Source organism: Artemia franciscana, chromosome 9 (genome assembly GCF_032884065.1).
Source record: "Artemia franciscana chromosome 9, ASM3288406v1, whole genome shotgun sequence".
In the NCBI taxonomy this organism is placed as follows: domain Eukaryota; kingdom Metazoa; phylum Arthropoda; class Branchiopoda; order Anostraca; family Artemiidae; genus Artemia; species Artemia franciscana.
This window is the reverse complement of record NC_088871.1, coordinates 887,172-913,920: the sequence shown is the minus strand read 5'-3', so window position 1 is coordinate 913,920 and position 26,749 is coordinate 887,172. Positions and strand designations below refer to the sequence as shown.

General features: G+C 35.7%; 3 protein-coding genes across 3 annotated transcripts in view; 2 read left to right on the top strand and 1 right to left on the bottom strand.

Annotated features, from left to right (window-relative positions):
- LOC136030848 (EARP-interacting protein homolog) overlaps positions 1–7,326 on the top strand; it is a 34,815-nt gene extending 27,489 nt beyond the window's left edge. Inside the window, exons 6-7 of the mRNA XM_065709893.1 lie at positions 5,390–5,539; positions 6,454–7,326. Of these exons, the coding sequence (XP_065565965.1) occupies positions 5,390–5,539; positions 6,454–6,625 (322 nt within the window). The 3' untranslated portion in view covers positions 6,626–7,326. The remainder of the gene's footprint in view (positions 1–5,389; positions 5,540–6,453) is intronic.
- The window catches only part of LOC136030854 (EARP-interacting protein homolog), a 171,302-nt gene that overhangs the window by 112,272 nt on the left and 32,281 nt on the right, over positions 1–26,749 (top strand). The gene's annotated exons all lie outside the window — the stretch shown is intronic.
- LOC136030853 (cytochrome c oxidase subunit 5B, mitochondrial-like) lies at positions 10,940–20,167 on the bottom strand. Its single transcript, XM_065709904.1, has 3 exons — positions 20,011–20,167; positions 14,861–14,934; positions 10,940–11,261 (listed from the first exon to the last, which is right to left on the bottom strand). The coding sequence occupies exons 1-3, from the start codon at positions 20,090–20,092 to the stop codon at positions 11,052–11,054; spliced, it is 366 nt and encodes a 121-aa protein (XP_065565976.1). The 5' UTR covers positions 20,093–20,167; the 3' UTR covers positions 10,940–11,051.

Genomic DNA, 26,749 nt, shown 5'->3' with positions numbered 1-26,749 from the left:
AATGAGGTATTTTTAACTTACGAGTTAAAAAGGAAACATGTTTGAGAAGGAAGCATGATAAGAATACAATATGCATAACAGTTGTAGCAAACAGATTTTGCATGGAACTCCCTATATTTTACCTCCCCCCCCCCCCTTAATGTAAACATACAGTCAAAATTATATATTTCCCCTCTATTCTCCCAACGCGTCTCTCTTGTTTCATACCTTGTACTTATTAATTGAATTAACTGTTTAAAAGAAGAACCGGAAAACAAGTGATGGGTGACATAATGCATTGGTATTATATAATTTGGACTATATATTTGCTTTTTAGGGGAAGGTGGGTTTGCGGTAAAGTATAGGGGGGATCTATGCAAAAGGTGTTAGCTACAGCTATTGTGCGTATTATAAAATGTTTTCTGAACATGTTTCCTTCTCTAGGCTTATACCCCTAAGCTGTAACTATTGCTGACGAAATTGGAATTCCCTAAGAAGCAAAGTCCTGCGGATGTAACTGTTCCAGTCATCTATGCAGTCAGCACAGTAAAGGGAAAATATTTTTACACTGTGACTGTCATCAATGATGATTTTACATTCATGAACTTAGCTATTATGTCAAAAGATAAGGATAAAATTGTAACTGAAATGTATGAAAAAATTCCTACCTATAAAGAACGGTATCGATAATTCAAAAGGGCAAGGTAATCATTTTTGATATTATTCTAAAGTCGGGTGTTGAATATTTCGATAGCCTTGCAGACTCAAAGTACTGCAGGTACATACGCAGGCTCTTGGTTCATTTTTTAGGGGGGGGGGGGGTGATTAAATTAAAAAACAACGAAAAGTGGTTCTATTAGTCTGTGGCCTTTTGAAAGAAAATTGTTGGTACTTATGTATTATACCTAACACACTCAAGAAGTGTAGTTACGTTAATCATAATGAAATACGCCAAAACATGATGTAAATATAATACTTTAGTTTATACAATAGTATAATTTGGGCTATATATTTGCAAATTAGGGGGGGGGGGGGGAGAGAATACATCTCAGAAATGGGTTAAAAACCTAACCTTACCCCCACCCCCTGCCTATAATACCCCAAATTTCACGTCTTCCAAAATTTCCGGTTTCCGCCTCCAACTCCCCCCAATGTCACAGGATCTGGTTGGAATTTAAAATTAGAACTTTAAAGCACAACTTTAAAGAACTTTTGGCGATGGGCCTAAAACTTGAAAAAACCTAAAACTTGAAAAACACTTAGAATGGAGGGATTGGGATGAAACTTGTTGGAACAAATAATCACAAGTGCTAGATACATGATTGTCATAAACGGAATGGATCCACTCTCTTTGGGATAGTTGGGGGGGGGGGGGTTATTTCGAAAAATTAGGAAAATGAGGTATTTTTAACTTACGAACAGGTGATCGGATCTCAATGAAATTTGATATTTAGAACGATATCGTGGCTCAGAGCTCTTATTTCAACCCGACCAGATCTGGTGACATTGGGGAGGGGAGTTGGGAGGGGGAAACCTAAAACTTGAAAAACACTTAGAGTGGAGGGATCGGGATGAAACTTGGTGGAAAATATAATCACGAGTCCTAGATACATGATTGACATAACCGGAACGGATCCGCTCTCTTTGGGGTAGTTGGGGGTGGGGTTAATTCTGAAAAATTAGAAAAAATGAGGTATTCATAACATACGAATAGGTTATCGGATCTCTATGAAATTTGACATTTAGAAGGATATCGTGTCTCAAAGCGCTTATTTTAAATCCTGACTGGATCTGGTGACGTTGGAGGAAGTTTGGGGTGGGGGAACCTAAAATCATGGAAAACGCTTAAATTGGAGGGATCGGGATGAAACTTGGTGGGAAAAATAAGCAGAAGTCTTGCATACGTGATTTAGATAATTAGAACGGATCTGATCTATTGGGGAGGGGTTAATTCTGAAAAATAAGAAAAAATCACGTATTTTTAACTTACGAAGGAGTGATAGGGATCTTCATGAAACTTCATATTTAGAAGGACCTCGTAACTCAGATCTCTTATTTTAAATCTCAACCGGATCAAGCGTAATTGGGGGGGGGCAGTTGGGGGGGGGACCGGAAATCTTAGAAAATACTTAAAGCGGTGAGATCAGGATGAAACTGAATAGGAGGAATAAAAACCTGTCTAAGATACGTGACTGACATAACCGGACCGGATCTGCTCTCTTTGTTGGAATTGGAGGGGGGTGGTAATTTCGAAAATTGAGGTATTTGTAACTTACGAAAGGGTGACCAAATCTTAATGAAATTTGATATTTAGAAGGATCTTGTGCTTTAAAGTTCTAATTTTAAATTCCGACCAGATCCTGTGACATTTGGGGGAGTTGGAGGGGGAAACGGGAATTTTTGGAAAACGTGAAAATTGGGGTATTTTTATCTTACGAATAGATGATCGGATCTTAATGAAATTCGATTTTTAGAAAGAATTCATGTCTCAGAGCTCTTATTTCAAATCCCGACCAGATCGTTTGACATTGGGGGGAGTTGGAGGGGGAAATCTTGGAAAAACACTTGGAGTGTAGGAATCGGGATGAAGCTTGGTGGATAGAATAAACAAATGTCCTTGATACGTGATTGACAGAATCGTACTGGATTCGCTCTCTTTGGGGGAGTTGGGCGGAGGGGTTCAGTGATTTGGTGAGTTTGGTGCTTCTGGACGTGCTAGGACGATGAAAATTGATAGGCGTGTCAGGGAGCTGCACAATTTGACTTGATAAAGTCGTTTTCCCAGTTTTGATCATCTGGGGGGCTAAAGGGAGAGGAAAAGTTAGAAAAATTAGGTATTTATAACTTACGAGTGGGTGATCGGATCTTAATGAATTTTGATATTTAGAAGGACATCGTGACTCAGAGCTCTTATTTTAAATCCTGACCGGCATTAAGCCTCTTATTTTCCTTTTTAAATCAATCTATTGATTCATAGAATTTTGTTAGAGCTCATACCATATAATATCTTGGCTCTTAGCTCTTCTCGCCTCGTCACAAGTGCCATATGAGCTCTTGTTTTTCTCCTCTTTTCTTTGATTATCTGATTTAATCCGTTTTTTTAATATTCCATCACCTTGGTGTTTCTTTTATTACCTATTGTTGGACATGCTTGTATTTGCACTTTCCCTTATTAAGCAAGCTTTTTCCGAAATTATATCAGAATTTTAATTCATTGTATCTAATACTTAGGTTAATTCATTTGATTAATTAGGTAACCAGATTGCTCAATTAACCAAAATTAAAATTTTGGAAGCTACAGCAATGACAGTAGTCAAATATGGCTGTGAAGCATGGGCGCTCTGAAAAGCAGATAAGGATTTTCTAGATGTTTTCCAGAGAAATTAACTACGGGTTGTTCCGGGTACCCGGCCGTCTGACCGTACTTCAAATAGTAGGCTATACGGAAAGTGTGGTTCGATCCCGCTTTCTAGGGCTATAATGACAGAAAGGTTGAGATGGCTAAGGCACATTTTGTGGATGAAGGAATACAGATTGCCTAAGATTGTACTTTTCGGCCAACTATCTAGGGCTAAGCGGACAGCAGTTCGTCCGCGGTTAGGATGGGAGGATGTCGTAAGGAAAGCTTTAAAGGAAATAGAACTTTCTGGGAAATTGTAAAGAGGGAAGCTTTGAATAAATTGGGATGGAGGAGGAGCGTGCGTAGGTATGTTGGCCTCAGGCGGGCTGGTGCTGCAGTAAGCTGTTAGCAGTTAGTAGTAGATTTTAACTTAATTTTAATTAACTTAAAAAGTTAGATTGGACTGAAAAGTTAAGATCTTAACTTAAAAAGTTGCGCGAAAATTCTTGAACTTTATTAATCGGGGGAATTTTATATTAGAATGTCGATTTGTGTCGTTCCAAATTCTTTTAAGTTATAGAGTTCAAGGCTGTACCCAGAGGGATTAGGGGTTTAGAACTCCATTCCTCGAAATGTTTTCCGGCTCGTAAAAATGTAACAAAACGAATATAAACAAAATTTTAATGCATTTTTCAAAGTTATTTTTTTGTATAATCCCCCCTTCTTCCAAGAAATCCTTTTGCAAACTCCCTCCCTAAATAATCCTGGATTAGGCCCTACTAGAGTTAGTGCATTTTTTAAGAACACGAGTAAGGAAGGAACCACAGTCCACTGTAGCCGACAGTTTTAGAATGTGTTCTGAAAAAAAACTGTCTAGTGAAAGGTTGTAATTTAAATCTCATTAAAGTTTATCATAACAGTATTTGCTAAAAAAAAATCGGGAATTTTGAGAAAGAGCTTGAAACCTACTAAAAATGGCGACCAGTTGAAATGAAAACCATTATCATCATAGCCGACGACCTTGCCCAAAGGTAGCATCACTAATGTGTTTCCTTTTTTTGGTGCTAGCCACTAGCCAACTAGTCACAAGCCACTAGGCATACTAGTTAAATCTGAGACAGGAAAAGAATTCCTGAGGTCATTTCTATCATCTTTAAAAAAAACCTACAACACTGAAAATCAGTATTCTACTGGTTTTCAAACAATCTAGAATTATGCCTTGTCTCCTGTAAGCATTAATGCAAGAAGTTAATACAGTAGAAATAAAACACGAAAAGTAATTTATATAAACTATATTTCAAGCCTTTCGGGCTACCTGCTTCTCTCCATTAATGCTTTGAAATTCCTAAGCGAAGCCTAGGTTATGATTATATATCACTTTTTCCTCTTCATCTGTTTCACGAAACGTTCATTCACCCAATGGTCCTAGAATTTCGTGAGAGGGCTCATTCGAACGGAAACTTAAATTTGAGTGATCAAAAAGGTTGGATGGCAAGTAGGCCCCCTCCCCCGCCCCTTTTTTTCCAAAATCGTCCGATCAAAATTTTATGGTAGTAAAATCACACTTTCATCTGTACTGTCATGTTAAACCATAATACAAAATGTAATGAAAACTAATTAATTAAATTTGACATGTATTTGAATTTGGCTTTCCGTCCGTAAACTTAAACATTAAAAATTGGTTGATTCCCAAAGGCAAGTACACCTACAAATGAAACGTACATCTCATATAGATAACATAATAAAAAAAAATCCAGTTTCATATGTCTTGTATTGTGACTTAAAAAGGAACAGACTAGACGCAAAACAGAGAGAAAAATGCTTCTTAATGAATTTACGTATACTATTGTAATAACAAGTAACTCTTCCTGGGTCATTTGTAGCACAAAGGACATCATTAATGTCTCGTGGGAATTGAATAACCATTTTCAAATTGACATTTGAAATCAAACCCAGGCTTTTACTTTGCCAAGCAAAAATTAATCCACTGCGATACTATACGATAATGAATTTACTTGTGAGAACAATTTATTGCTCAAAACTAAAAAGGCTTAAAAATTTATTTTCCAGGATTTGGGATATTGCATACAACTGCTACCATGATCAACTAATGTTGAGCTCAGGAAGTGATTCTAAAGTTGTTCTGAGTTCATCGCTGTCCGTTTCATCAGAAATGAAAAATCCTAGTGATAGCGAAGGCGAGACAGATCAAACGGAAAGGTAAGCATAATGACTAACCGACATCTATGAACTGATCATATAACGATTTAAGGGAGAGATTGTCTGTCTTTATGCTCTTCACACTTATTTTATCTATTCCCTTTTTTCATTTTTCTTTTTGCCTTGACAGTACCAGCTATATTGTGGCTTAGGGTCTTAAAATATGATTTATTCTAATGAACGTTTTTATTTAAAGATTTTAGAATTTGAACGTCCGTCTTTTGTTTAGAGATAGAAAGACTCAGTCATCTAGGCCAAACGAAGAGCAGGACGTCTCCGAATGAGGTAAGGGAGGTTTTGAATAGATTGGGATGGATGAGGAGCGTGCGTAGCTGTTTTGGCTTAGTACTGCGGGGAGTTGTTAGTAGTTGTAGAGACCACCTTTTGACTGATAAGTTGGCATTTCTGACTTCGGCTTTAGGAGAAAAAAAATGAATATACTCCTGGTACTTGGTTTTACTTATTGTCCTCTATTCCTGGATGAACTGGTAAAAGTACACGATCATATGATTATCATGTCGCATAATATAGGGTAAATTATTTTTTTTTTACAAGTTTTGTGTCTAAAAATTTGTTCATGAGCTAGGGCATTTTGAGGGCCTGACCACTTCATTGTTGTATTACACATAAATAAAATCAGATTATGACTGCGCGAAGACGAGCTATGACCTAATTTGGTACAAAAACAAAGTGGAGGAACAAAGTGAGCCTTTTACCCATCTGGCCCTTTTTTTTCAGCATATTGGTAGTAAGATTGACCTTTTGAACCTTCTTTTTAATAGAATCACGCAAAAATTTTGAATCTGTATTACTGTCGGGTAAAGGTGGGCCGCTGACCCCTCCAATATTTCACTTGCTTGTTATTATTTCTTGTAGCTGCTACTTTTTTATTCTTAGCTGCCTTTTATTTCCAGCAAAGAAATACGTCAAGATGATGTAATTCAAATATACGAGGAGCATGAAGATAGCGTTTATTCAATTGCATGGTCCAACGCCGATCCTTGGATTTTCGCTTCTGTTAGTTATGACGGTAGAGTTGTTTTAGGACATGTACCAAGGTCAATTAAATATGAAATCCTTCTATAAAAATTTCATTCCATTTATTACATTTAGATTCTTCAAAAATTGTCCTTTTAGGGTAACAATTGCTTTCCGGACACATGTTCGTTAATATTTTAATATTAAAATATTAGTAATTTGAGTAATTATGAAATAAGTAATTATGAAATAATAAATGAGTAATTAGTAGCTTTTCAGTAATTGAGCTTTGAAAACTTGAATTAAGCATTAATTCAATTAAGTAATTAATTAAATTGCTTAATTGAATAAATTAAATTAAATTTAAGCAATTGAATTAAGCAATTAATTCATTAAGCATTGAAATAGCGAATGAAGGTAAAAACCCTTGGAAAAAAATAAGAAGACCAGCAAGAAGATATTAGAAAATTTACCGAAAGAGGAAAAACAAGAAATAATCCTATTCATATTCCGTTAAAACCAAAAACCCTTATAGTACTTGCCTTTCCTCCAGGGAATAACTGAACTGAAGTTTTAAAACAGTAAAAAGTAAATAAAATGTAAAAATAAAGAGTAAAGATATTAATTGAGTAAAACTTTAGAAATCACCTCAAATATCAACTTCTGAAATGCCTACAGGTCACATTCATACAGTTCAACTGCGTGAGTATATTGAAGAAAGTAGAGTCCGAAAAGCTATCGTTAACCCTATATTAATTTTTTTATAACAACTAAATGTTAGGAATCATTAAAAATTGTTCTTTTATTAATCTGCATTTAACTATTTATTTATAAAAGACTAGTTAACGAAGTAAAATTCGTTCAAAACTTAGACAAGAAGATTTTTTGAACAAGAAGAATCGTTATACTCTGCAAATCCATTAATAACTGTACAACTGGCTCAATATTAAAATGAAGTACCAGAAGTTGTAATTGATGGAATGCAGACAAAGTTTTTCTTACTAAAAAAACTACCCATTAAAAAATCTATAAGAAATTATGAAAAGACCCATTAACAAAATTAATTGAGTTGCAATGCACGAATTCAGTCCGAGTAAGCTTAAATATAGACTTGTGCAACTTTTCAGCTTATGCGTTTGTATACATTTTCGTGTTTAATTTCGTTCGGAAATTTATAAATAGCATGAAAATATTTTATCTCAATTGTAAATGCATAGAAATGTCATCCAAAAATACTTAGTTAGGCTTTTACTTGAGTTTGGACACAAGCTGGGGGGGGGCAGCTCTCCTTGGCGCAAGGACAGAGAAGACGACAGAATTTCACTTGGTCATGTCGTGAGTTAGCAGAGTGACTGTTTCCAGCCACCCTGGGTCCTAATAGCAGCCTTATAAATATAATAATGGTTTATTATTTATATATTGCTCTTTGTTCACCCGCATGTGGGTCTTTAGGTTCAACCAACCGAATATTTTTTTTAATGTTCCAACTATTTTCGTTAAATATACACTCCTACTTACTATTGCTTATGCTTATATAGACTAGAAGCACAACTAAAAAAAAAAAAAATCAAAGGCAATTCGTATTGAACATATAAGGAATAATTTTTTGGGACGGGCACGGGCCTTGAGAAAAATTCTTGCATAATTCGGTATACCACTACCACTAATAACCCACTAAAGCATCAAGCCGCCAGAAGCCAATACAGCTGTGTACGCTCCTCCTATACCTACCGTAATGAAGTGAATTGAATGCGTTAAAAAATTTAGCGTTTCCGAAGAGAAGCAATTTTACAGACTATCTAATAAAAGTAAACAAGCTGCACGATATGTTGGACTCAAAAATTGCCGGATTTCTGGATTTAAGTTTGTAAAAATGAGTAATAAAAGGGTCCAAGAAAATTGAGAAAATAGTGATGGCTGAAAATAGAGATGGCTGGAAGATCCATCCGTTGCCGCAAGTGGATGCCTGGAAAATAGTGTGATGGCTGGTTTACCGCATTTCTAAAAATAAATTTAACTTGCCCAGTTCGTGCAACTCAAGCTACAAGTATTGCATGTGTAACGGCTGATTTAAACAAGAAAATTTAAAGCCCATGATGCGTTCAATGCTGACGAAACTGGCCTTTATAGCTGTTCATAAGTGGCATTGATGATGAAACTGGCCTTTATAGCTGTTCAAAAGTGGCCTTGATGATGAAACTGGCCTTTATAGCTGTTCATAAATGGCCTTGATGATGAAACTGGCCTTTATAGCTGTTCAAAAGTGGCCTTGATGATGAAACTGGCCTTTATAGCTGTTCAAAAATCAAAGAAGGTGATATCTGCAAAAGGAGATGAGCAAGTACGGCAAGTGATATCCACAGAAAGAGATAAGCTTAAGAGCCTACTGTTCTGTTTGTCACTGAGATGTAATTCTACCCCTTTTAGTATTTCCATGGATTCACTTTAAAGAAGGTAATGTCTCTAGGGCTCCTGTCGGTTAAAAAGGTGTTGCTCACCCAATGGATAAATGACTTTTTGAATGAAAAAAAAAAACCTGTTTTGAATGACAATAAAAACCTGAGTAGAATACCTCATCTGCTTTTAAAAACGCGCTTGATCTCATGCTTCTACAAAGATCCTGCAAATTAGGGAAACCACGCGTTGTGCCAGCCCACAACGCTCTGACTATGCTGAGGCAAATGAAATTGTGTTTCTAACTATCCCACCCACATAAGCTTCGTGCCCTTCATAGATCTGTCTATGGACTACTTAAAGCCCAATACAACATAGCTGTGGATGCTTGAAATTCTTGGCCAGCTTATTGCAAAATTACTTGGAAGTGCCTTTTCATGAATCTTACTCGAAAAAAAACTACAAAATTCATTCTGATTTTAAAGCCTTCATAAATTTGTCCTTAAAATTTTCGTTAAGGACGAGTTGTTGATTTCATATCATCCAAAACGGGCTTCTCTAAGTTATAATTCCTCTAGCTTAATGATTTCATAGAACCATGTGCATGTTCATGCAGATGAATCAGAAATATCGGCATGTTCATATATCCTACTAAAATCCATGTATCCACAATCTAAAGCCAGTGCAAGGAAAAATAACACAAACTAGATTAAAAACAAAAGTAACAGTACTACTACTGATACATCTGTGAAAGATGAATCAATGAAAGTTCTTAGAGAGAGAGCAAAGACAAAGGAAATGAAATTGTTTGGAATGTTATTCATTTAGCTTCCAAATTATTGCCTATTCTAGGTAATATGGACACCAGTGTTTGTCAAAGTGTCTGCAACAACCCTTTATTGTACTCACTATGGATACTTCAAAACTTCAGATGGCTTGAATAGATTGTCTATACTAGAAAACTGGCAAGAAATATGAGCTCGTCACTACTTATTTAAATGAAGCCAGCATAATAAAATTTATGCTGATATGATAAGCACGAAAGGATCAGCACCAGTAAAAAAAAGATCATTAACCACCTGTTGAGAGAAGGTCACTAACCCTGCTCAGTGTATTTCCAAGAGATAGCGAACATACGAAAGAGTGTATTTTAAATAAAGTCGTACGTTAAAAAATAATTAGGCTTCATTAGGGACCAACCCTTAGAACAATTATGTTATCAATTGCACCGAAAAGAGAGGAATTGCAAATGCTTTAGCCTAAAGAACCAGCAGTCTTTGAATGCCCTAATCAGACATGTATGTAGAAATCTATTTCAGAGGGAGCAATAAATTTAAAGGGTGGAGCAGGGATAAGAAAAGCTTCCTCAAAGTAAGCAAATTACAGGGGAGCCAATTCCCGAAAGTGTTGATGGGTAAGTGCTTTCATTTCATTCTGGTTTTTTATGAAGATGTTCAGAAGGGTGATTTTCAAAGTCTGGAGGGGGACGATTCTGTTTGGTTTTTTTATTAATACTTTTCCATGATAATTCCAAAAAGACATTTTTTTTTTTTAATCTAGAGAAGGGACAATAAAAAAAATAGTTTTATTTGAATATTTCATAAAAGATGTAACTTTTAACCACCAAAAGCTGAATTACACAGTTCAGTCATTTCAATAGTCAGAAAAAATACCGTTTTTATGATCCTTCAAAAAAAAACAATTAACACGACTGTGACTCGCCATGCTGTCATTAATAATTAGTTCCTGCTGCAATGGCACTGCCACAGGAAAAAAAATTTATCAGAAAGGCTTAAAAAACTAGAGGATTTGGGAACCATTCCTGGCAAAATGCAAATATTGACAATTGATTGGTATGTTATAATATTATATATGTTATAATTATATTATAATATTGACAATTGACAAAAAAAAAAAAAAAATCAGTCATCTGAGTCAGTGCCAATATTTGGTCCCACCCAAAAGACTGCATCATTTATTTTTATGTCCTTGGCCATTTCTGTATTTCCCTAGCAGACAACAAACATATAACAAAAAGTTATGACTTGATTTATTCAATTGGATGGTAGTATATAATATCCCTCTAGTAGGACTTTGACAACAATAAACTTGAATTTTCCCCTACATAAAAGACATCTATCTACACAACTGGTTTCTTTTCGACAAGTTTGAACCAGTATCCGCATTCACAACGTTTTGGCTCTCCTTTGTATAACCACATCCAATTAATACTTGTTGCATCTTCTTCGCAAACACAGCCAACCACTCTCATGTTGAAGTTGGATGGAACTAAATTGGGGCAGTCTTTAGTACCAGGTCCTCTCTTGTTGATAGACATTTCATACGGATCCTAGAAATCGAAAAAAATGAAGCAAATTCTCTGAAAAAATGGACTAGTTTTGAAACCTTCCTTTGGAAATACAAGACCTTTGGTCATAATGACATTTTTCACGCACGTCGAATAGGTGGCATTTTTCACCCTATATTCATTTGTCCCCTTCCACTAGTATTTGAAAAATATCTGTTTGGTATTTTATTTCAAAAAAGACCGCTAAAAGCTTCAAAACTACATATTGAAAAGTACATTTACCCCCTCCATTCATTTCCACAAATTGACATCTGTAATTTTTTGTTAAATTCAACTGCCAATTGCGAGGGTTTCCAACCTATATTCAATTGGCCCCTTCCACTAGTATTTGAAAAATATCTGTTGGTATTTTATTTTAAAAAATACCGCTAAAGCATCAAAACTACCCCTCCTTGATATTGAAAAGTACATTTACCCCCTCCATTCATTTTCACAAATTGACATCTCTAATTTTTTGTTAAAATTCAACTGCCCATTCAGAAATTTTTACAGAAAAAATATTGGCATGATTTAGCACTCGTAATCACCGAGAAGAACTTGAGGTGAAACAGAAGGATTGTTTTCCTTGAACTGAATAATGGGGAAATTACCCATTCAGTACATTTAATAAAATTTTATAACAAGAGTAACACAGTATTTTGAGGAAAACTACAGCCCCTCATCCCACCAAACAAGCGAAAGTACAAATAATTCAAGTCCTTGAAGGAGTGTTGGGGATAAGGGTTCTATTTTTTGACATTATGCCCATTTTAGTCATTGTGGCTAACTTCCAATCATGATCCACCTAAAACTGAAATGTCACGTATAATTCAAATATCAACTCTCAGTTTTGTACAACATTTTAAACCTACACAAGGAAGGGACGCCCCCCCATTAGACAAAAACATGGATCTGAAAAAGATTCCTTGTGAAGATGCTTCCATGGTTGGGTGATTTAAGTATAATAATAGAAATTAAAAAAAAGTTTTTTCATTTATTTACACTGAAAAAAAATCAATGGGGATTAATCCTTAAACAACTTCGAAAAACTTTTTTGAGGTACAAAAGATGAAGCTTTAAGTGACCTTTTGAAAGTTTGTTTCTTTGAAGTTCAAGCAAAATAAGAGAAGATAAAAATGGAAATTGATACACACAGTGAGTAACACACTGAATACAATCTAAGTAAATATGTTGGTCATTTAATTAATAGCAGTCATAAGCAAAATTAGCCGTCCTAGCCGAGTCGGTTGGTGCGCTGGATTTGGGATCCTTTGTCTGAAAGGACGCGGGTTCAAGTCCCAGTGTAACCAATTGTTCAGTTTGGGACGGGAGTCAGTGGCGTGACTCTGTAAGCTTAGCCAGAGTCGACCCAGCTTTAAATGGGTACCTGGAGAAATCTGGGGAATGTAAACAGGAAGGGTGTGCGAAAGCACAGGATGGTTGGCCCCCAACCCCCCATTGCACTTCCTGGCTGAAGGGCCAAGAAACGGAGATCAGCACCGCTGGTAGGGACTGTAAAGTCTAATGCCGTATCCTTTACCTTCCTTTACCTTTACCATAAGCAAAATATAATAAAAAATAAATAAGAAGAAATTAAACTTACTAAAAAATTCATCAATAAAAAAAAAATCCCACAGGTTCAGCATAAAATTCAAGAGAACCCAGAGCTGAGACGACTGGTGAATTTTCACAATGTGTAGATTGTTACCAAAAGTTCTCTCCCTGCCTAACACCATCAGAATTTAGGCAATATTCTCAAAAGCATTTGAAAGAGCTGCTTACATATATCTGTCTGATTTTGTTTTTCTCCTTTTTTATAAAAGGCAGAAATTAAATAAATTGAACTTTTTAGAATTAGATATAATATTTTAAACCCATTAATCTCTATGCTGGGGTTGGAAACCATATTTGCAGGCACCACACAAGTAGATAAACATCAAATCTAAAAACTCTTAGAAGGGGGTTACTACCATTGCTCCTGGGAATGAATATGAGGTCTCTTGAGAATTTCCCATTCATTTATAGTGTTCTTCACTGGTTAACAAGGTTCTTGTTTTTAACAAGAGTAATACAATATTTTGAGGAAACTACAGCCCCTCATCCCACCAAACAAGCGAAAGTACAAATAATTCAAGTCCTTGAAGGAGTGTTGGGGATAAGAGTTTTAATTTTTGACACTATGCCCATTTTAGTCATTGTGGCTAACTTCCAATCATGATCCACCTAAAACTGAAATGTCAAATATAATTCAACAATCAACTGTCTTGCTGGGGTTGAAAACCATATATACAGGCACCACACAAGTAGATAAACATCAACTCAAAAGACTCTTAGAAGGGGTTACTACCATTGCTCCTGGGAATGAATATGAGGTCTCTTGAGAGTTTTCCATTCTGTATAGTGTTTTTCACTGATTGAAAAGTGCAAATAAAGGAGTGGATGAATGAATCCAATCATCTTAGCAAAAAAGCTGGCAAAGGAGCTCCACCATGTTTGAGCATACCTCCATGTAAGCTCGGTTCAGGGTCTGTTGAATTCTTCTTTATACCATGTCTCCCAAAATAAACTTACTTATTTAATTCTTCTGCTGACTTGGAACCAACATTAAGGGAATAGACACCATCCTTCTCAAATAAACGCGGTAAAGCTACTGTGAGTGCATATTCAGGTCTTATTCTTGCCTTGCAAATGAAATGATGCAGACTGTTAAACCATCTTGTTCTTGGGCAACCGCATGGTCACCCGAGGAGTCCAATGCTGAAAAGCCAAGATGACCAGTGGGTGGTATCACCAGAAACCAACTACTACAAGCCTATGAAAGAAAGATTTGATGTGGCATCAATGACTGTATACTCTGTGTACATCAGCTTATTCTTCTAAAACAAAAAAATTTCCTTGCACCAAGCTTGTACAGACTACCCAGAAGACAAAGACCTAGGAAGGAATAATTTAAAGCAATTTTGGTTTGGAACTAGGCTGTGAAACAGCTTCATGTTTGTCTAGAACCATGATACCCAACATGGGTTGCAAGCCCCACAGATTGGGCATGAAAATATTTTGATTGGTCATGGGTAAGGATATGCACCCTTTGACTGATTATGTTTTAAAGCCGTGAATATCAAAACATACATATTTCCATGTGAATATTGTTATATTGATATGCATTTTAAAAGCAAAAGATAAATGATAGTTTTGCAATAATGTCATGCATTACATGAAAGTTTTTTATAGACATTATTTGCCATTACCATAAAATCTAGAGAACAACCTGAAAAAAATACTAAGTTAATGGCCTTTCAAGCTTCCTTCAGGTTGAACAACACAATGAAAATATTGCAAAGGGGGCATCAGGATTTAAGAAATACCTAAAAATGGCCCAGTATTACTTGGGAGCCACTGGTCTAGAGGTTATTACTAAAACTTGATAAAGAATAAGAAGCAGGGCAAGGGCTTGAAGCACCTTCCACCTTGAAATGTTGTAAAAGGGAATGATTGAAAACAAGGATTGATTCAGAAAATAAAACTCGATATGATAAAACAAATTGAATATAGAATAACAAATATTAATGCAAAAAATACAGCACAGATTTATAGTTACTTACTTCCACACCAGCTAATTTTGCTAAAAGTTCTTGTTTTTCAAGTCCAGTGGCATGCTCCAACTGATCAGGCATAACTAAAAGAAGCATTAACCATTAGTTTAGCACTTTGAAAGATCTAATATTGAAAGTAAGCTACAAAAATAGCAATGTGGAAACACCTAGTTATACTGTTGGTTCAAAGTGTAGCATACTCAGTAAATAAGTCAAATCCTCTTAAGACTAGAAGACTTGAAAATACTCCCAAAAATTTCTATAGCACATAGAAACAAATTATTTCATCTCTTTATCCAGGACTATAATGTTGAAGTTTTTTTTAGGTACAGGGCATAGGATCCTAGAAAAAAAAAAACATCATCTGATTGGCACAGAACTTATGGATTAAAGGCATCTCATTACACAGAAAAAAAAACTTTTCCTGAAAATAGGATGAAATTTTTTTGTTTGATCACTAGAAGACTTCCATTCATAAACTCTTGGGTCACAGATACAAAAAATGCACAGGAAATAAAAAGAAAGAAAAAAAGCTCATGGCCAAAAAACAATTTGTTCCTTTGGTCAAGATTAAAAACAAATGAAACTTGGAAACTTTCCCATTAACAAAGGCTGAGAGCTTCTTTGATCAACCCAAACCATTAGACTTGTAGAACCTATAAGTGTCCAGGTCAAGTAGATCTGTAATTAACTGTATTTGGCTGTACTTATATCAGAAAATGGAATAACTTTTTTTTGTCTGTGATTGGTTAAAACTTACAAGATGCTTAAGGGCCAAGAAGACCTCAACAAAGACAAAAAAAATTGGTTATGTGATTTCTGATGCCTTGAAATGGGCTCACCAACTAACAACTAACAAGCTTGAGTCAATAAAGATGGTAATTTAGGGGAAGATAATAGTCCTCCGTATCAAAGGAACCCTAATTTTTTTCTGACTGGGGGCAATGGCTCTATGGGGAAGGCTGAAAATTGTTTTTCTGATTGACTCAGAATAAAAATTATTTTTTTCAATGACTCAAAAATATTGTAGATTTTGAATTTAGTTGTTATAGCAGCAATTTTATCATGGGTGTCCATGTTTTTAGCATCAAGGAAATTACCTTCTGAGAAATAATTACTTACCCTGCCCAGTTTCACAAGAACTTTAAAGCCTTATAGGAAAGGAAATCAGGGTATTGGGAACTTGAAACAACATCTTTAACCCTGGTTTAAAATTGTAAAACTTCAAGGCTTATTGTAACACAAAATTAAAATTAGATAGCCAAAAAATGTAAGCTTGATTGCCCATTCAATGATGTTCCTAATAAAATAATTGGTACCATAACAAATGCCAGGATATTTGCATAGGCTATAGGCAAAATTTAATAATTTGTCAGTTAATCCTACTTTTTGTACTTATTCTGGTGAACTTATAACACAGAACAAAAATCAGAAAGAAAAAATATACTTTCTTATCTCCTATGCAATACTCTTGGCAATTATAAAAATCACTGCTATTAAAATTGTATCCCAGCCCCTGATGATACCAGAAACAGTGCTACATTGTATAAAAAATCTAGATATTGTTTTTATATTGCCTTTTGTGTTTATTTCTCAATAGCAATTGGTTCATAATGTAAAATAAAGCTAATTTCAAAAAACAGAATCAGCAAATTTTTGTAGGCTATATAAGAACTATGACTGGCCTAATTAGATAGGAGGATTTGGACACCATTGCAACAGCATTGATTGTTATATTTGCAAAGAGCACTGAACAGGAAATCAAATGGTATATTTCTTTTCTCAATTTGGCTTCTTCCAAAAAAATATTGTTATAAATGTTACAGTAAATATTCAAATTGACACCATAGATGGCACTTATTTAACTGAAATTGGTTGCAACTGGTTGAAGGTTTTCATATTGTTAGGAAATAGGTTGATGTTCAGAAATGTAAGTTCTGTCTTCTTTCAAAATTTTAATATCAAGATTACTTAATATCTATATAGAGCAGGATTAGGGAAAATTCCCTCCTCAAAATTCTAGTGGGAACCTTTGTTCCTGAAAAATTGTCACCAAAATGTCTCTCAAGGAAACAAATAGTTCATAGTCAGTTCAATTCATATCATACCAATAAATTGATGGGTGTTACTCTTGTGTGACACCACACAATTTCACTCTTGTGTGAAATTTACAGATGGCGCTGTTGCGCTAGCACAGCTGCAGAGCCCATCTACCAAGTTTAGCTCAATAGTGTCCAATATATGTGTGCTGGTTCGTCAATGGCGTCACCAGTTAAAGCAGTGACTATCCTGACAGTTTTCTGTGCCATCAATATGCAAATTAAGTACAGGAAAGATACTTTATTTGACCTTTCTTCACCCCTGTATACGGTGGCGCCATCTACTTTTTCGAACTTGGTAATTTTTAATCTTCTGACGAAGCCACCAAATGCTGCTACCGTCCCTTTTTTAGATGTCAGCACTGTTCACAGTAGAGCTACTTCTATGCACGAACCGCCACGCAAATTCGCTTATACCTTTTTTCGTGTTAGTTTGTTATTTAGCATAGTGAAGCAACGCAAATTAGCTGTTAGCTACGATATTGTTTTAAATAAACCTATCTCTCTCTCTCTCTCTTGTGTGTGGTCTTACTAGAAAAAAATTATAATAAAAAAGAGTGGCATCATTGTATTTTTTTAAATGTTGAATTGGATCAACCTAGTGGAAGTGATGAAAAACGTAAGTGCCATGGCTAATTGGGGTGAAGACAAGAAATAGTCTCTATAAGAGGCAAAGCTAGATATATTTTTTCAAAATTTTATAAAATTATTCAATTCATTTATTAATATATAGTCTATCATCTATCCTAGGTCAGAACTAAGGTAGATAGGCATCAAAGAATGGTGATTCAAATAGTCCATCAGCTCTATTAACCATTTGAAGGCAATTAGAGACCCAAAAAGTGATTCAAAGATTAATAACTGTCCATAGGACTTACAGGCAATTGGACAACTGATATTGTTCACATTATGAGCTTTGAGATCTACTCCTAGAAGTTTTGTGCACTTAGTCCAACAAAAAACAGCCTATGACCTACAACATAGCTTTAGACAATGCCCAAGTAGGCTAATAGGAGTTACATGTTTAAATTTTTCTACTCAACTGTACAGTTTCTGTGTTACACCACCCATGGATTCATTCCTGGAAGTTTAAATAATGTGGAATAAAAACTTTAGAAATAGGGAGTCAGCCAGAAAACAGCAAGGGTAAAAGTATAGCTTAGTGACTTCTTGCTATCTCAGAAAGGGGTTAGGTTAGGAAAATGAAACTTTCAGGGATGGGTCTATAGGCTAAAGTATGTCCCAGGAAGATATTTTGAAGTACCTACCTCTACTTCCTCTCCCTCTAGAGGGCCCTGACCTTTGATGACCTTTAAAAATATGTGTGTTATAAAAGTGAAACCTTGCAAAATAGATCTTCTGCTCCAATGAAGTACAACAAAATTGTTGTCAGCTTCATAACATTGCTTAATCCCAATTTATAAGATTTTAAAGATAAGCAAAATACATTTCCTAAATTTTGAAAAAATCATGGCTCAGAATTTGGTCAATGTTCCTATTACCTGAACAATTGTTTAGGGTCATGAAACTGTTGTTAATAGATGCATTTTGACTTTTTGAACATCTTTTCTCTCTTGCAAAATTACCACAAGCTTGTCATTATGGAGTTATTATATATTTGCACATTGGGGGGGGGGGGGGTAAAACATAGCAAATATTAAATACAGCAATGGTTAGTTTACATATTGAATATATGCTATGCTTTACCCCCACCCTCTTGATGTGCAAATATATAGCCCAAATTTGTTTCTAAGCTATTACAGATTTGTGATTTCAAATATCCAATCAATGAAAACAGAAATGATTGCAATTCTATATGTGTAAATAGAGAACATTTGGGCTGGAATAACTCCATAATGGTGAGTTTGCAGTAGTTTTGCAAGAGAGAAAAGATGGTCAAAAAGTCAAAATGCATCTATTAACAATAGTTTCATGACCCTAAACAATTGTTCAGGTAATAGGAACATTGGTAAAATTCTAGTTAATTGACTTCTTGCTATCTCAGAAAGGGTTTAGGTTAGGAAAATGAAACTTTCAGGGATGAATCTACAAACTAAAGTATGTCCCAGGAAGGTATTTTGAAGCAATTACCTCAACTCCTTCTCCCTCTAGAGGGCCCTGACCTTTGATGACCTTTAAAAATATGTATGTTATAAAAGTGAAATCTTGCAAAATAGATCTTCTACTTAATTGAAGTTCAACAAGATTGTTTTCAGCTTCATAACTTGCTCAATTCCATTTTATAAGGTTTTAAAGATGTGCCAAATACATTTCCAAAATTTTGAAAAAAAACACATTGATATGACTCAAAATTCAACTCAAATAACAGGAATCGCATTTTCAGAACTAAAGGCAGAGAAAAAACAACTAGTATCTGAAAATTAAGGTAAAATATTGTTTTGTCAAATTTTCAATAGGTATACACCTGTCCAGTAGGCAAATTTCAGCACCCTCTAGAGGGAGAAGGGGTCAAGGTGGGTACTTTAAAATACCTTCCCAGGACATACTTTAGCCTGTAGACCCATCCCTGAAAGTTTCACTTTCCTAACCTTAACCCTTTCCAAGATAACACGAAGTCAATTAACTAGAATTTTACTGGAACATTGACCCAGAATTCTACTCAAATAACAGGAATTGCATTTTTGGAACTAAAGGCAGAGAAAAAGCAACTGGTAACTGAAAATTAAAGTAAAGTGTTGTTTTGTCAAAATTTCAATAGATATAGACCTGTCATGTAGGCAAATTTCAGGGCCCTCTAGAGGGAGAAGTAGTGGAGGTGGATACTTTAAAATACCTTCCTGGGATATACTTTAGCCTGTTGACCCATCCCTGAAAGTTTCATTTTCTTAACCCACCCCCTATCCAAGATATCAAGGAGTCACTAAACTAGTATTTCAACAAAAACTTTAAAAATAGGGCGTCAGCCAGAAAACTGCAAGCTTATCAAAGAAAAAAGCAACATCTGGGTGTGAAAATTTTCCTCCAAAATTTTTATCTTCAGAGTCTGAACATCATCAATATATTAGCACAATAACCATATCCCTGAGAAAAAAAAAATACCTCTATCCTTATTTTTTGCTGCTGTTAGAGACAGGTTTCTTCTTGAAAATAAGAACAGACATCTTCTAGAGAGGGATGCCATTTCAGTAGCAAAGTTTTAAAGAAAATTCTAGTTCTGTTTTTCTTCTGGCAAGACGGCAAAACAACATCTCAGTGTTGCCTGCTAGCCGAAAATCAAAGCTTTGTCAAAAGGGCTAAGAAACGCATACTTGCAGCGTACGTGTTAATTAATATTGCAAAGTCTTCCGACGTTGAGTCCTGACCAGAATATGTGAATATGAGCCTCCAGGTAGAGAATTCATTGAGGTCAGATAGAGAAGTATGGGGGCTTGTGCCCCCCATACTTCTTGGTACTGATACTTAATTGTAATTTTGGTTGAGACTTGGTACTTATTCTAAAATACTTTTTTGGGGTACTTGACCCAAAACTAGTCAGCAGTCTTTTTTGTAGAATTTTTGTGAGTAATGCGAGGTGAAATAGTAACTGAAGCTCTAAAACTTGGATAACAATATAGAATTGGGATTTTTATCCTAATTCTAAATATATAAAATTCATTTAGTTTAATGCTACCGTGAAAAGTTAGAAAATGAGGAAATTTTCTTGATTTTTGAAAAAGTCAAGGCACCTTGTATCAAAAACCCCACTGCAGAGGCTTAGAGATTATATCTAAAAAATCTGGATTTTTCTTGTCAAAAGAATAGTCATGGATTCTTATTCACTTGTTTGTTTTTTTTAAGTGTTATTGTGTCGAACCAAATGTCCTAAGGATTTTGAAAAGGTCACAATTGAACCGATATTTAAGTTGTAATGCTCTTTTCTGTCACAAATAAAAGAAAGGAGGGCAACTAGACCCTTTCACATGACCCTTTTTTCTCCCAGTTCAAATCAATATTTGAGATCGTTATTTTGTGTAGTGCAGTTGAAAGATCTAATAACTATTTCTCTGGGGATGACAGTATTATTCCCCCCAACGCTCTGGGAAAAGGTTTGTAAGCTATGGAATATGCCCATTGTTTAAACTTAGTGTTTGTATTTGAAAAGTATGCAGATATTTTTGGGAGATGGTGGTATTTTCTACACGGAGCGACTTCCAATGGGAGAATTTTCTGTAAGAGGGTTAGTTTTCGGGGCTGAACTTTCCACAAAAATTTATGTGGAATTTTTCAGAGCTCCTATAGAGCATTCTGTTTCCTTGATTCAATTCTATGTTTTCAGATGTTTCATGGAAAAATAAATAAATAAAATGGCTCATTTAATTTGAAACGGCTGGTGGCCTTTTTAATAGTTTTAGGTAATCGGAGGGCAATAATTTTGAATATTATTGATATAACCATTTTGTTCAATGTAATTGAAATGTCCAGAATTTAAGCCTTTGAGGATGAAATCCCCCCACAGCCTTCAGGATAAGGCTTCAAAGTTGTATGCTGAGACATATAAGGCTTATATAAAAAGGGTTGTCGTAGAAACTAATAATTGCTCATTCAGTTAGAAACTGAGAGAACTAGAGCCCTTTTTATTAGTCGAAAGTGATGAGAGGCCAAGTGCCCTCCCACGTGTCTATCATTTCCAAAAATACTTCCAATCAAAACTTTGAAATAACCATTGTGTTAAACATAAACGAAAGATCTGGAAATTATGTCTTTGAGGATGAAAACCCCCCACAGCCCTCGGGTTACAAGTTGTAAGTTATGCCATGGGTGCATAGAAGGTTTTTATAGAAAGCATGGTCATATAAAGCGGGATAAATGGATTGGTAATCAGCAGCTTTAATGCCGTTATTGAGCATCAAATTGATCGGAGGGCAGCTTTAGAACAACTACCCCCTGCTCTTCATTTCCCCAGAGACATCCAATCAATATAGATTGGTGATTCAATTCTATGGTATTGCCTGTTTGACCCGTCTTTCCAAATCCTAAACACTTCATTTGACAGGCCAATCAAAAGGCTCCAAAAAATCACTACCATACAACAATTTATCTCGTAAGCCAGAATTTCACCACATTCATCAAAACCGTCTATCCCACAAGCCTGAATTTCATCACATTCATCAATCTATACCTTTGACAGTTTTTGAAAGCATTTTTAGCTTTAAATTCTTGAGTGTGATATGGGCTCACATCTTTTAAAGGGGTTAAATATCCAACATAACGCTTTTTTTTAATTTAACTAGTATCTGAAAATATAGGGATATTTGAAGATAGTAATTGTGTTCAATGTAGTTATAGGGTGCGGAAATCATGTCTTTGAGGAGCATTGAGACCCATGCTGCTTTTAGGGCAAGGGTTGTAAGTTATGCCCTGGGGGTATATAAGGTTGTTATGGAAAGGTTGACAGTATATGGTTCGGAAGGAACTCATTGGACTGGTAATCAGAATTTCTAGTGCATTTTTTAATAGTCAAAGTGATCAGAGGGCAGCTTTCCCTTTGGACAAACATGTCGTGTTTTCCCAAAATGCATCCAATAGACATTTTGAGGCAGTCATTTCATTCAGAATAGTCCAAAGATCATCTAAAAAGGCTTTTGGGGTTGATACAAACTACTAGAGCCTGGTTATGAGCCCCTACCTGCAATTACCCCCCTTTCATTCTCGACAACCGCTCTTTTCACAAAACACATTTTTGATTGAAATTATGAGATAGATATTTTGTTCAAAATAGTCCAAGAAAATATAAAAATGCCTTTAGGGTTAACACAATGACCCTGGCAAGAATATCAAGGCCATAATATAATTTGCACTTTACAGAATTTTTTTTTATATTTTCACTTTTGCAACTTTAGTTAATCAGAAATTATTAACATCTTAAGAAATAAATATCACCATAAGTATATTAAACTGACAATGCACTTTCATTTGTATTTTTCTCAGTAAACTGCAAATATTCTAGTCTTTGGGAGGCTTGGGGGCTCTGCTCCCTATCATGTTAATCTCAGCTCGTTTTGAGTTTGACTCGGTTATTTAGTTTAAGTTCCGTTCGTTTTGAGTTTCATTTATTTGTCGATGCTGATTTGTGGTAGTTTTGCGCTTGGTAGATTATTTGATTCTATTTTTTTTTTCATTTTTGGTCTATTAGAGTTCTTTACTTTTCTTTGGTAAACTTAACTTGTTGAAGAAGCTGTTTTAGCTAATGAACCAAAAAACAAGTATTTCTCAGATGAAAGTAGGCTAAGGAAAACCTTCCAGGTCGGGATTCCAAAAAAATATCTTGGGGGGAGGGTAATTTTAAGCGAGAGTCGAATTGCCTGGAGGGATATCCAAGGGGTAGTTTTATACGAGAAAAACTATCCTTGGAGACATTCTTCGTGCAGAGGTGTAATTATCCATGGATAGGGAAGGTGGATTTCCTGGAATTGTTTGAAAACGATCAGAACTTACATCGGAATTCTTTTTCAAATGAAAGCAAGGAGCAACATTAAAATTTGAAAAGAACAGAAGTCATTTTTGTATAAGAGTGGGTCTGCCTCTTCTTCGATACCTTTCTTTTTCGCCGAAGTTTGACCTTCTATCCGAATTCATTAAGAACGGCTTTTGAAACCGAATGATCATCTAATTAGATTAACAATATTTTGAATTTATTTGAAACTTTTGCGTGAAACCGGAGGGAGCATGCCCCCTCATATACAGAATAATTTTGCTAGTTTTTTCTAATTCATTCACTTTTCAGGTCTATTTCACGCTATTAGACGTAATTTGTCATTCCCTTGGTCATTACATCCCTTTGTTCCAGCGTATTTCATCGGAAAATTTGTTGTTGTTCTCTTTTTAAATCTTGGATTAACGATTATCAGTTAGTGTTTTTCGAGCAGCTCAAGTATGTCGTGAGGCGGCAAGGCTTTTGGAATTAAGAGAATCACAAAGTGTCGACCAGACAGTCGCACTCAAAAACCTCACAACCTGAGCAACCTCACAAAGTCACGCATTAGCCCTTTCATACCTAATCGCTGAAAGACTGTTTGAAAAATTCTGAAACCTTGCAATAATATCAAAGTAAGCATAGTTTCAACGGAATTTAAACTTTAATTATTTATTTAATTCACAAACTGAAATAGCGATGGTTACCATATGGTCATCTCAAGATAATAAAGATTCATTTCACTTAACATGGAAGTTCATAAAACGATTTCTGCCTCCATTCAGACACAACCTGGCCTTACACTTAACGCAGATAATTCGGCTAGTTGCACCCCTTGCAGATTTGTCGTACCGGCAGCGTAACTTTTCGACAGTTTCCAGTAGATGACCAACAGTATCATAGCACCGGTTGATGGCCAACATGGATGGCCAACATGGCACCGATTCAGACGGCATGCTTGCTTCTGTGTTTTTTGTTTTTCACATTGTAGAAACACTCACAGAGGGTAGACCGGCACGAGGAATATTGACAACTCCTGATACTATTAACAATCTGCAAATATCCATCTTGAAGTACAGCAAGGACATATGCTGTCCACCCAGGTTTTCACACTCTTGTCCATGTAGAAGTCAAACACAGCTAAGGCAAGGAAATATTAGGCTATCCGCATATACCATTTCTTGGACCGTCAGGTCAGTGTGATAGGGTCAGGAGGAGGTAAACCCCTCATATACGTAATAATTTCTGTTCGTTTTAAGTTTTAATGCAGCTCGTTGCTCTCAGTTGAAAAAATCTTTTCATATTTATTTTTCTTTTTTTTAATAATGCTAGAAAATCCTGCGCCCCCTTTATGGAAATTTTCTTCACCCATGACGAATTCCTTCATGGAAAGTTCCCCCCACATAACCTCCTTCCATCAATCTCTCCCCTCACCAACAAAAAAATCCCCCTTTACTATATGTAAGCGCTGGTCAAAGTTTGCAACTTGTAGCCCCTCCCAAGGGCACTTTGGGGGAGCAAGTCATCCCCAAAGACATAGTTACAACGTTTTACGGCTATGCTGAATAAAATGGCTGTCACAGAATTTTGATCCGACGACTATGGGAAAAAATTAGCATGGGAATTAGCCTTGGTGCCCTCCAATTTTTTTGGTCACTTAAAAAGGGCACTAGAACTTTTCATTTCCGTTAGAATGGGCCCTCTCGCAACATTATATGACAACTTGGTTGATGCGATCGCCCCTGGGGAAAAAAACACAGAAAAAACAAACAAACAAATAAAGACACATTCGTTATCTGTCTTCTGGCAAACAATACAAAATTCCACATTTTTGTAGATAGGAGCTTGAAAATTTTTACAGTAGGGCTCTCTGATACGCTGAATCTGATGGTGTGATTTTCGTTAAGATTATGTGACTTTTAGGGGTGTTTCCTTCTGTTTTCTAAAATGTAGCAGATTGTCTTAAGATCGTAACTTTTGAGGGGTAAGATTAAACTTGATAAAATTTATATATTTAAAATCAGTATTAAAATATAATTCTCGTGATGTGACTTTTAGTATCAAAATTCCGTTTTTTCCAGTTTTGTTTACTATTGAGCCATGGCGCCCCTTACTACAGTTCGTTACCACGAACTGTCTGATTCTTGAGCTGTTTCAGTCAATACCACATTTTGTTTATTTTATTCTATTGATCACTGTTCTGCTTGGGGAACAAAATATGTAAAAACAATGCAATAGCAGTAAATTGGGTGAGAGGATAACTTACTTAAGGTCAGAAGCAGATTTTCCTTTCTTAGCTGAAATTGGGTCGATCTGGCAAAAGTACAAACTTGCAAACTTTGCCATATTCTCTCAAGAAAATTAACTTGGATCTTGGAAAGAAAAGAGGAATAAGATTAAAATATCGTGTGAAATTCAACCTAATCTTCACCTTTTTTTTATTAAATTTGTGGTGCGATTTAAGATGTTGATCTGGCGTTAAATGTGTTTAATAACTAGACACATCGCTGCGAGACTCATTCGCGGAAATTTACATATTACGCTAATGAATTTTGGATCTTCATTGCCGCATTTTGTAGTTGGTGTAAAAATTTTATCAAAATTTTCTTAAATTCCGCTGTAGCTATTCTGTTTTTTTCAGGTCGCTTTTGGTCCAAGATTCACCGAATCCTAAAAAGTTCAAGTTGCTACCTTTCCCCCATTGTGACGTCTATGACCGTTGCATTGGAGACAGAAAGCAGCATCAACTCGTATTTGCTTGTAGTGCAGCTTCCAGTGTCCAAATTCGTCCTAAATGAGGTCCCCAAACTGGGTTTAACTTAAACACTGTAGGGTATTTGCAAGACGTTGCTAGCAGTTGTGATTTCTACCCCTTCCCTCAAGCGAATTCAGTCCCAATACCATATGTGCTGTCCTACAAAAACCAAAAGCTGGTTCATTATTATGACGCACACACAAAGTAGAAAGCTCTGATACAGTGGCTACTAGGTTATATTAAAAACAATGACGGGTATCGCAAAACAAAAACACAGGGGAAAGCAAAAGCTACCGTTCATTGAAAAGAAAGAGACTAAAAAGTCTAAAAAAAGACACATCATCATAAATATTTATGAATTTTATTGCTTGTGTTGTGGTTTCCTCAAATTTGCGTGTCTTATTACGTATTATGCTCCTTCAAAGTTCAAAAGGGCTTTAAAAGACTTGTATTTTTATTCAGATTTGAGCAATCCGTCTGTTAGGGTATTTTGAATTGGTTTTAAACTCATTCCTCGATGTCAACCGTTGTCAACCGTCAACCGGAAAAATCGGTGTCAACCGTTGGCGCGCCGCCATTTCCCATAAGAATCAGCTATTCGCCACCGAGAAGAAAACTGGCGCGGTGTCTGG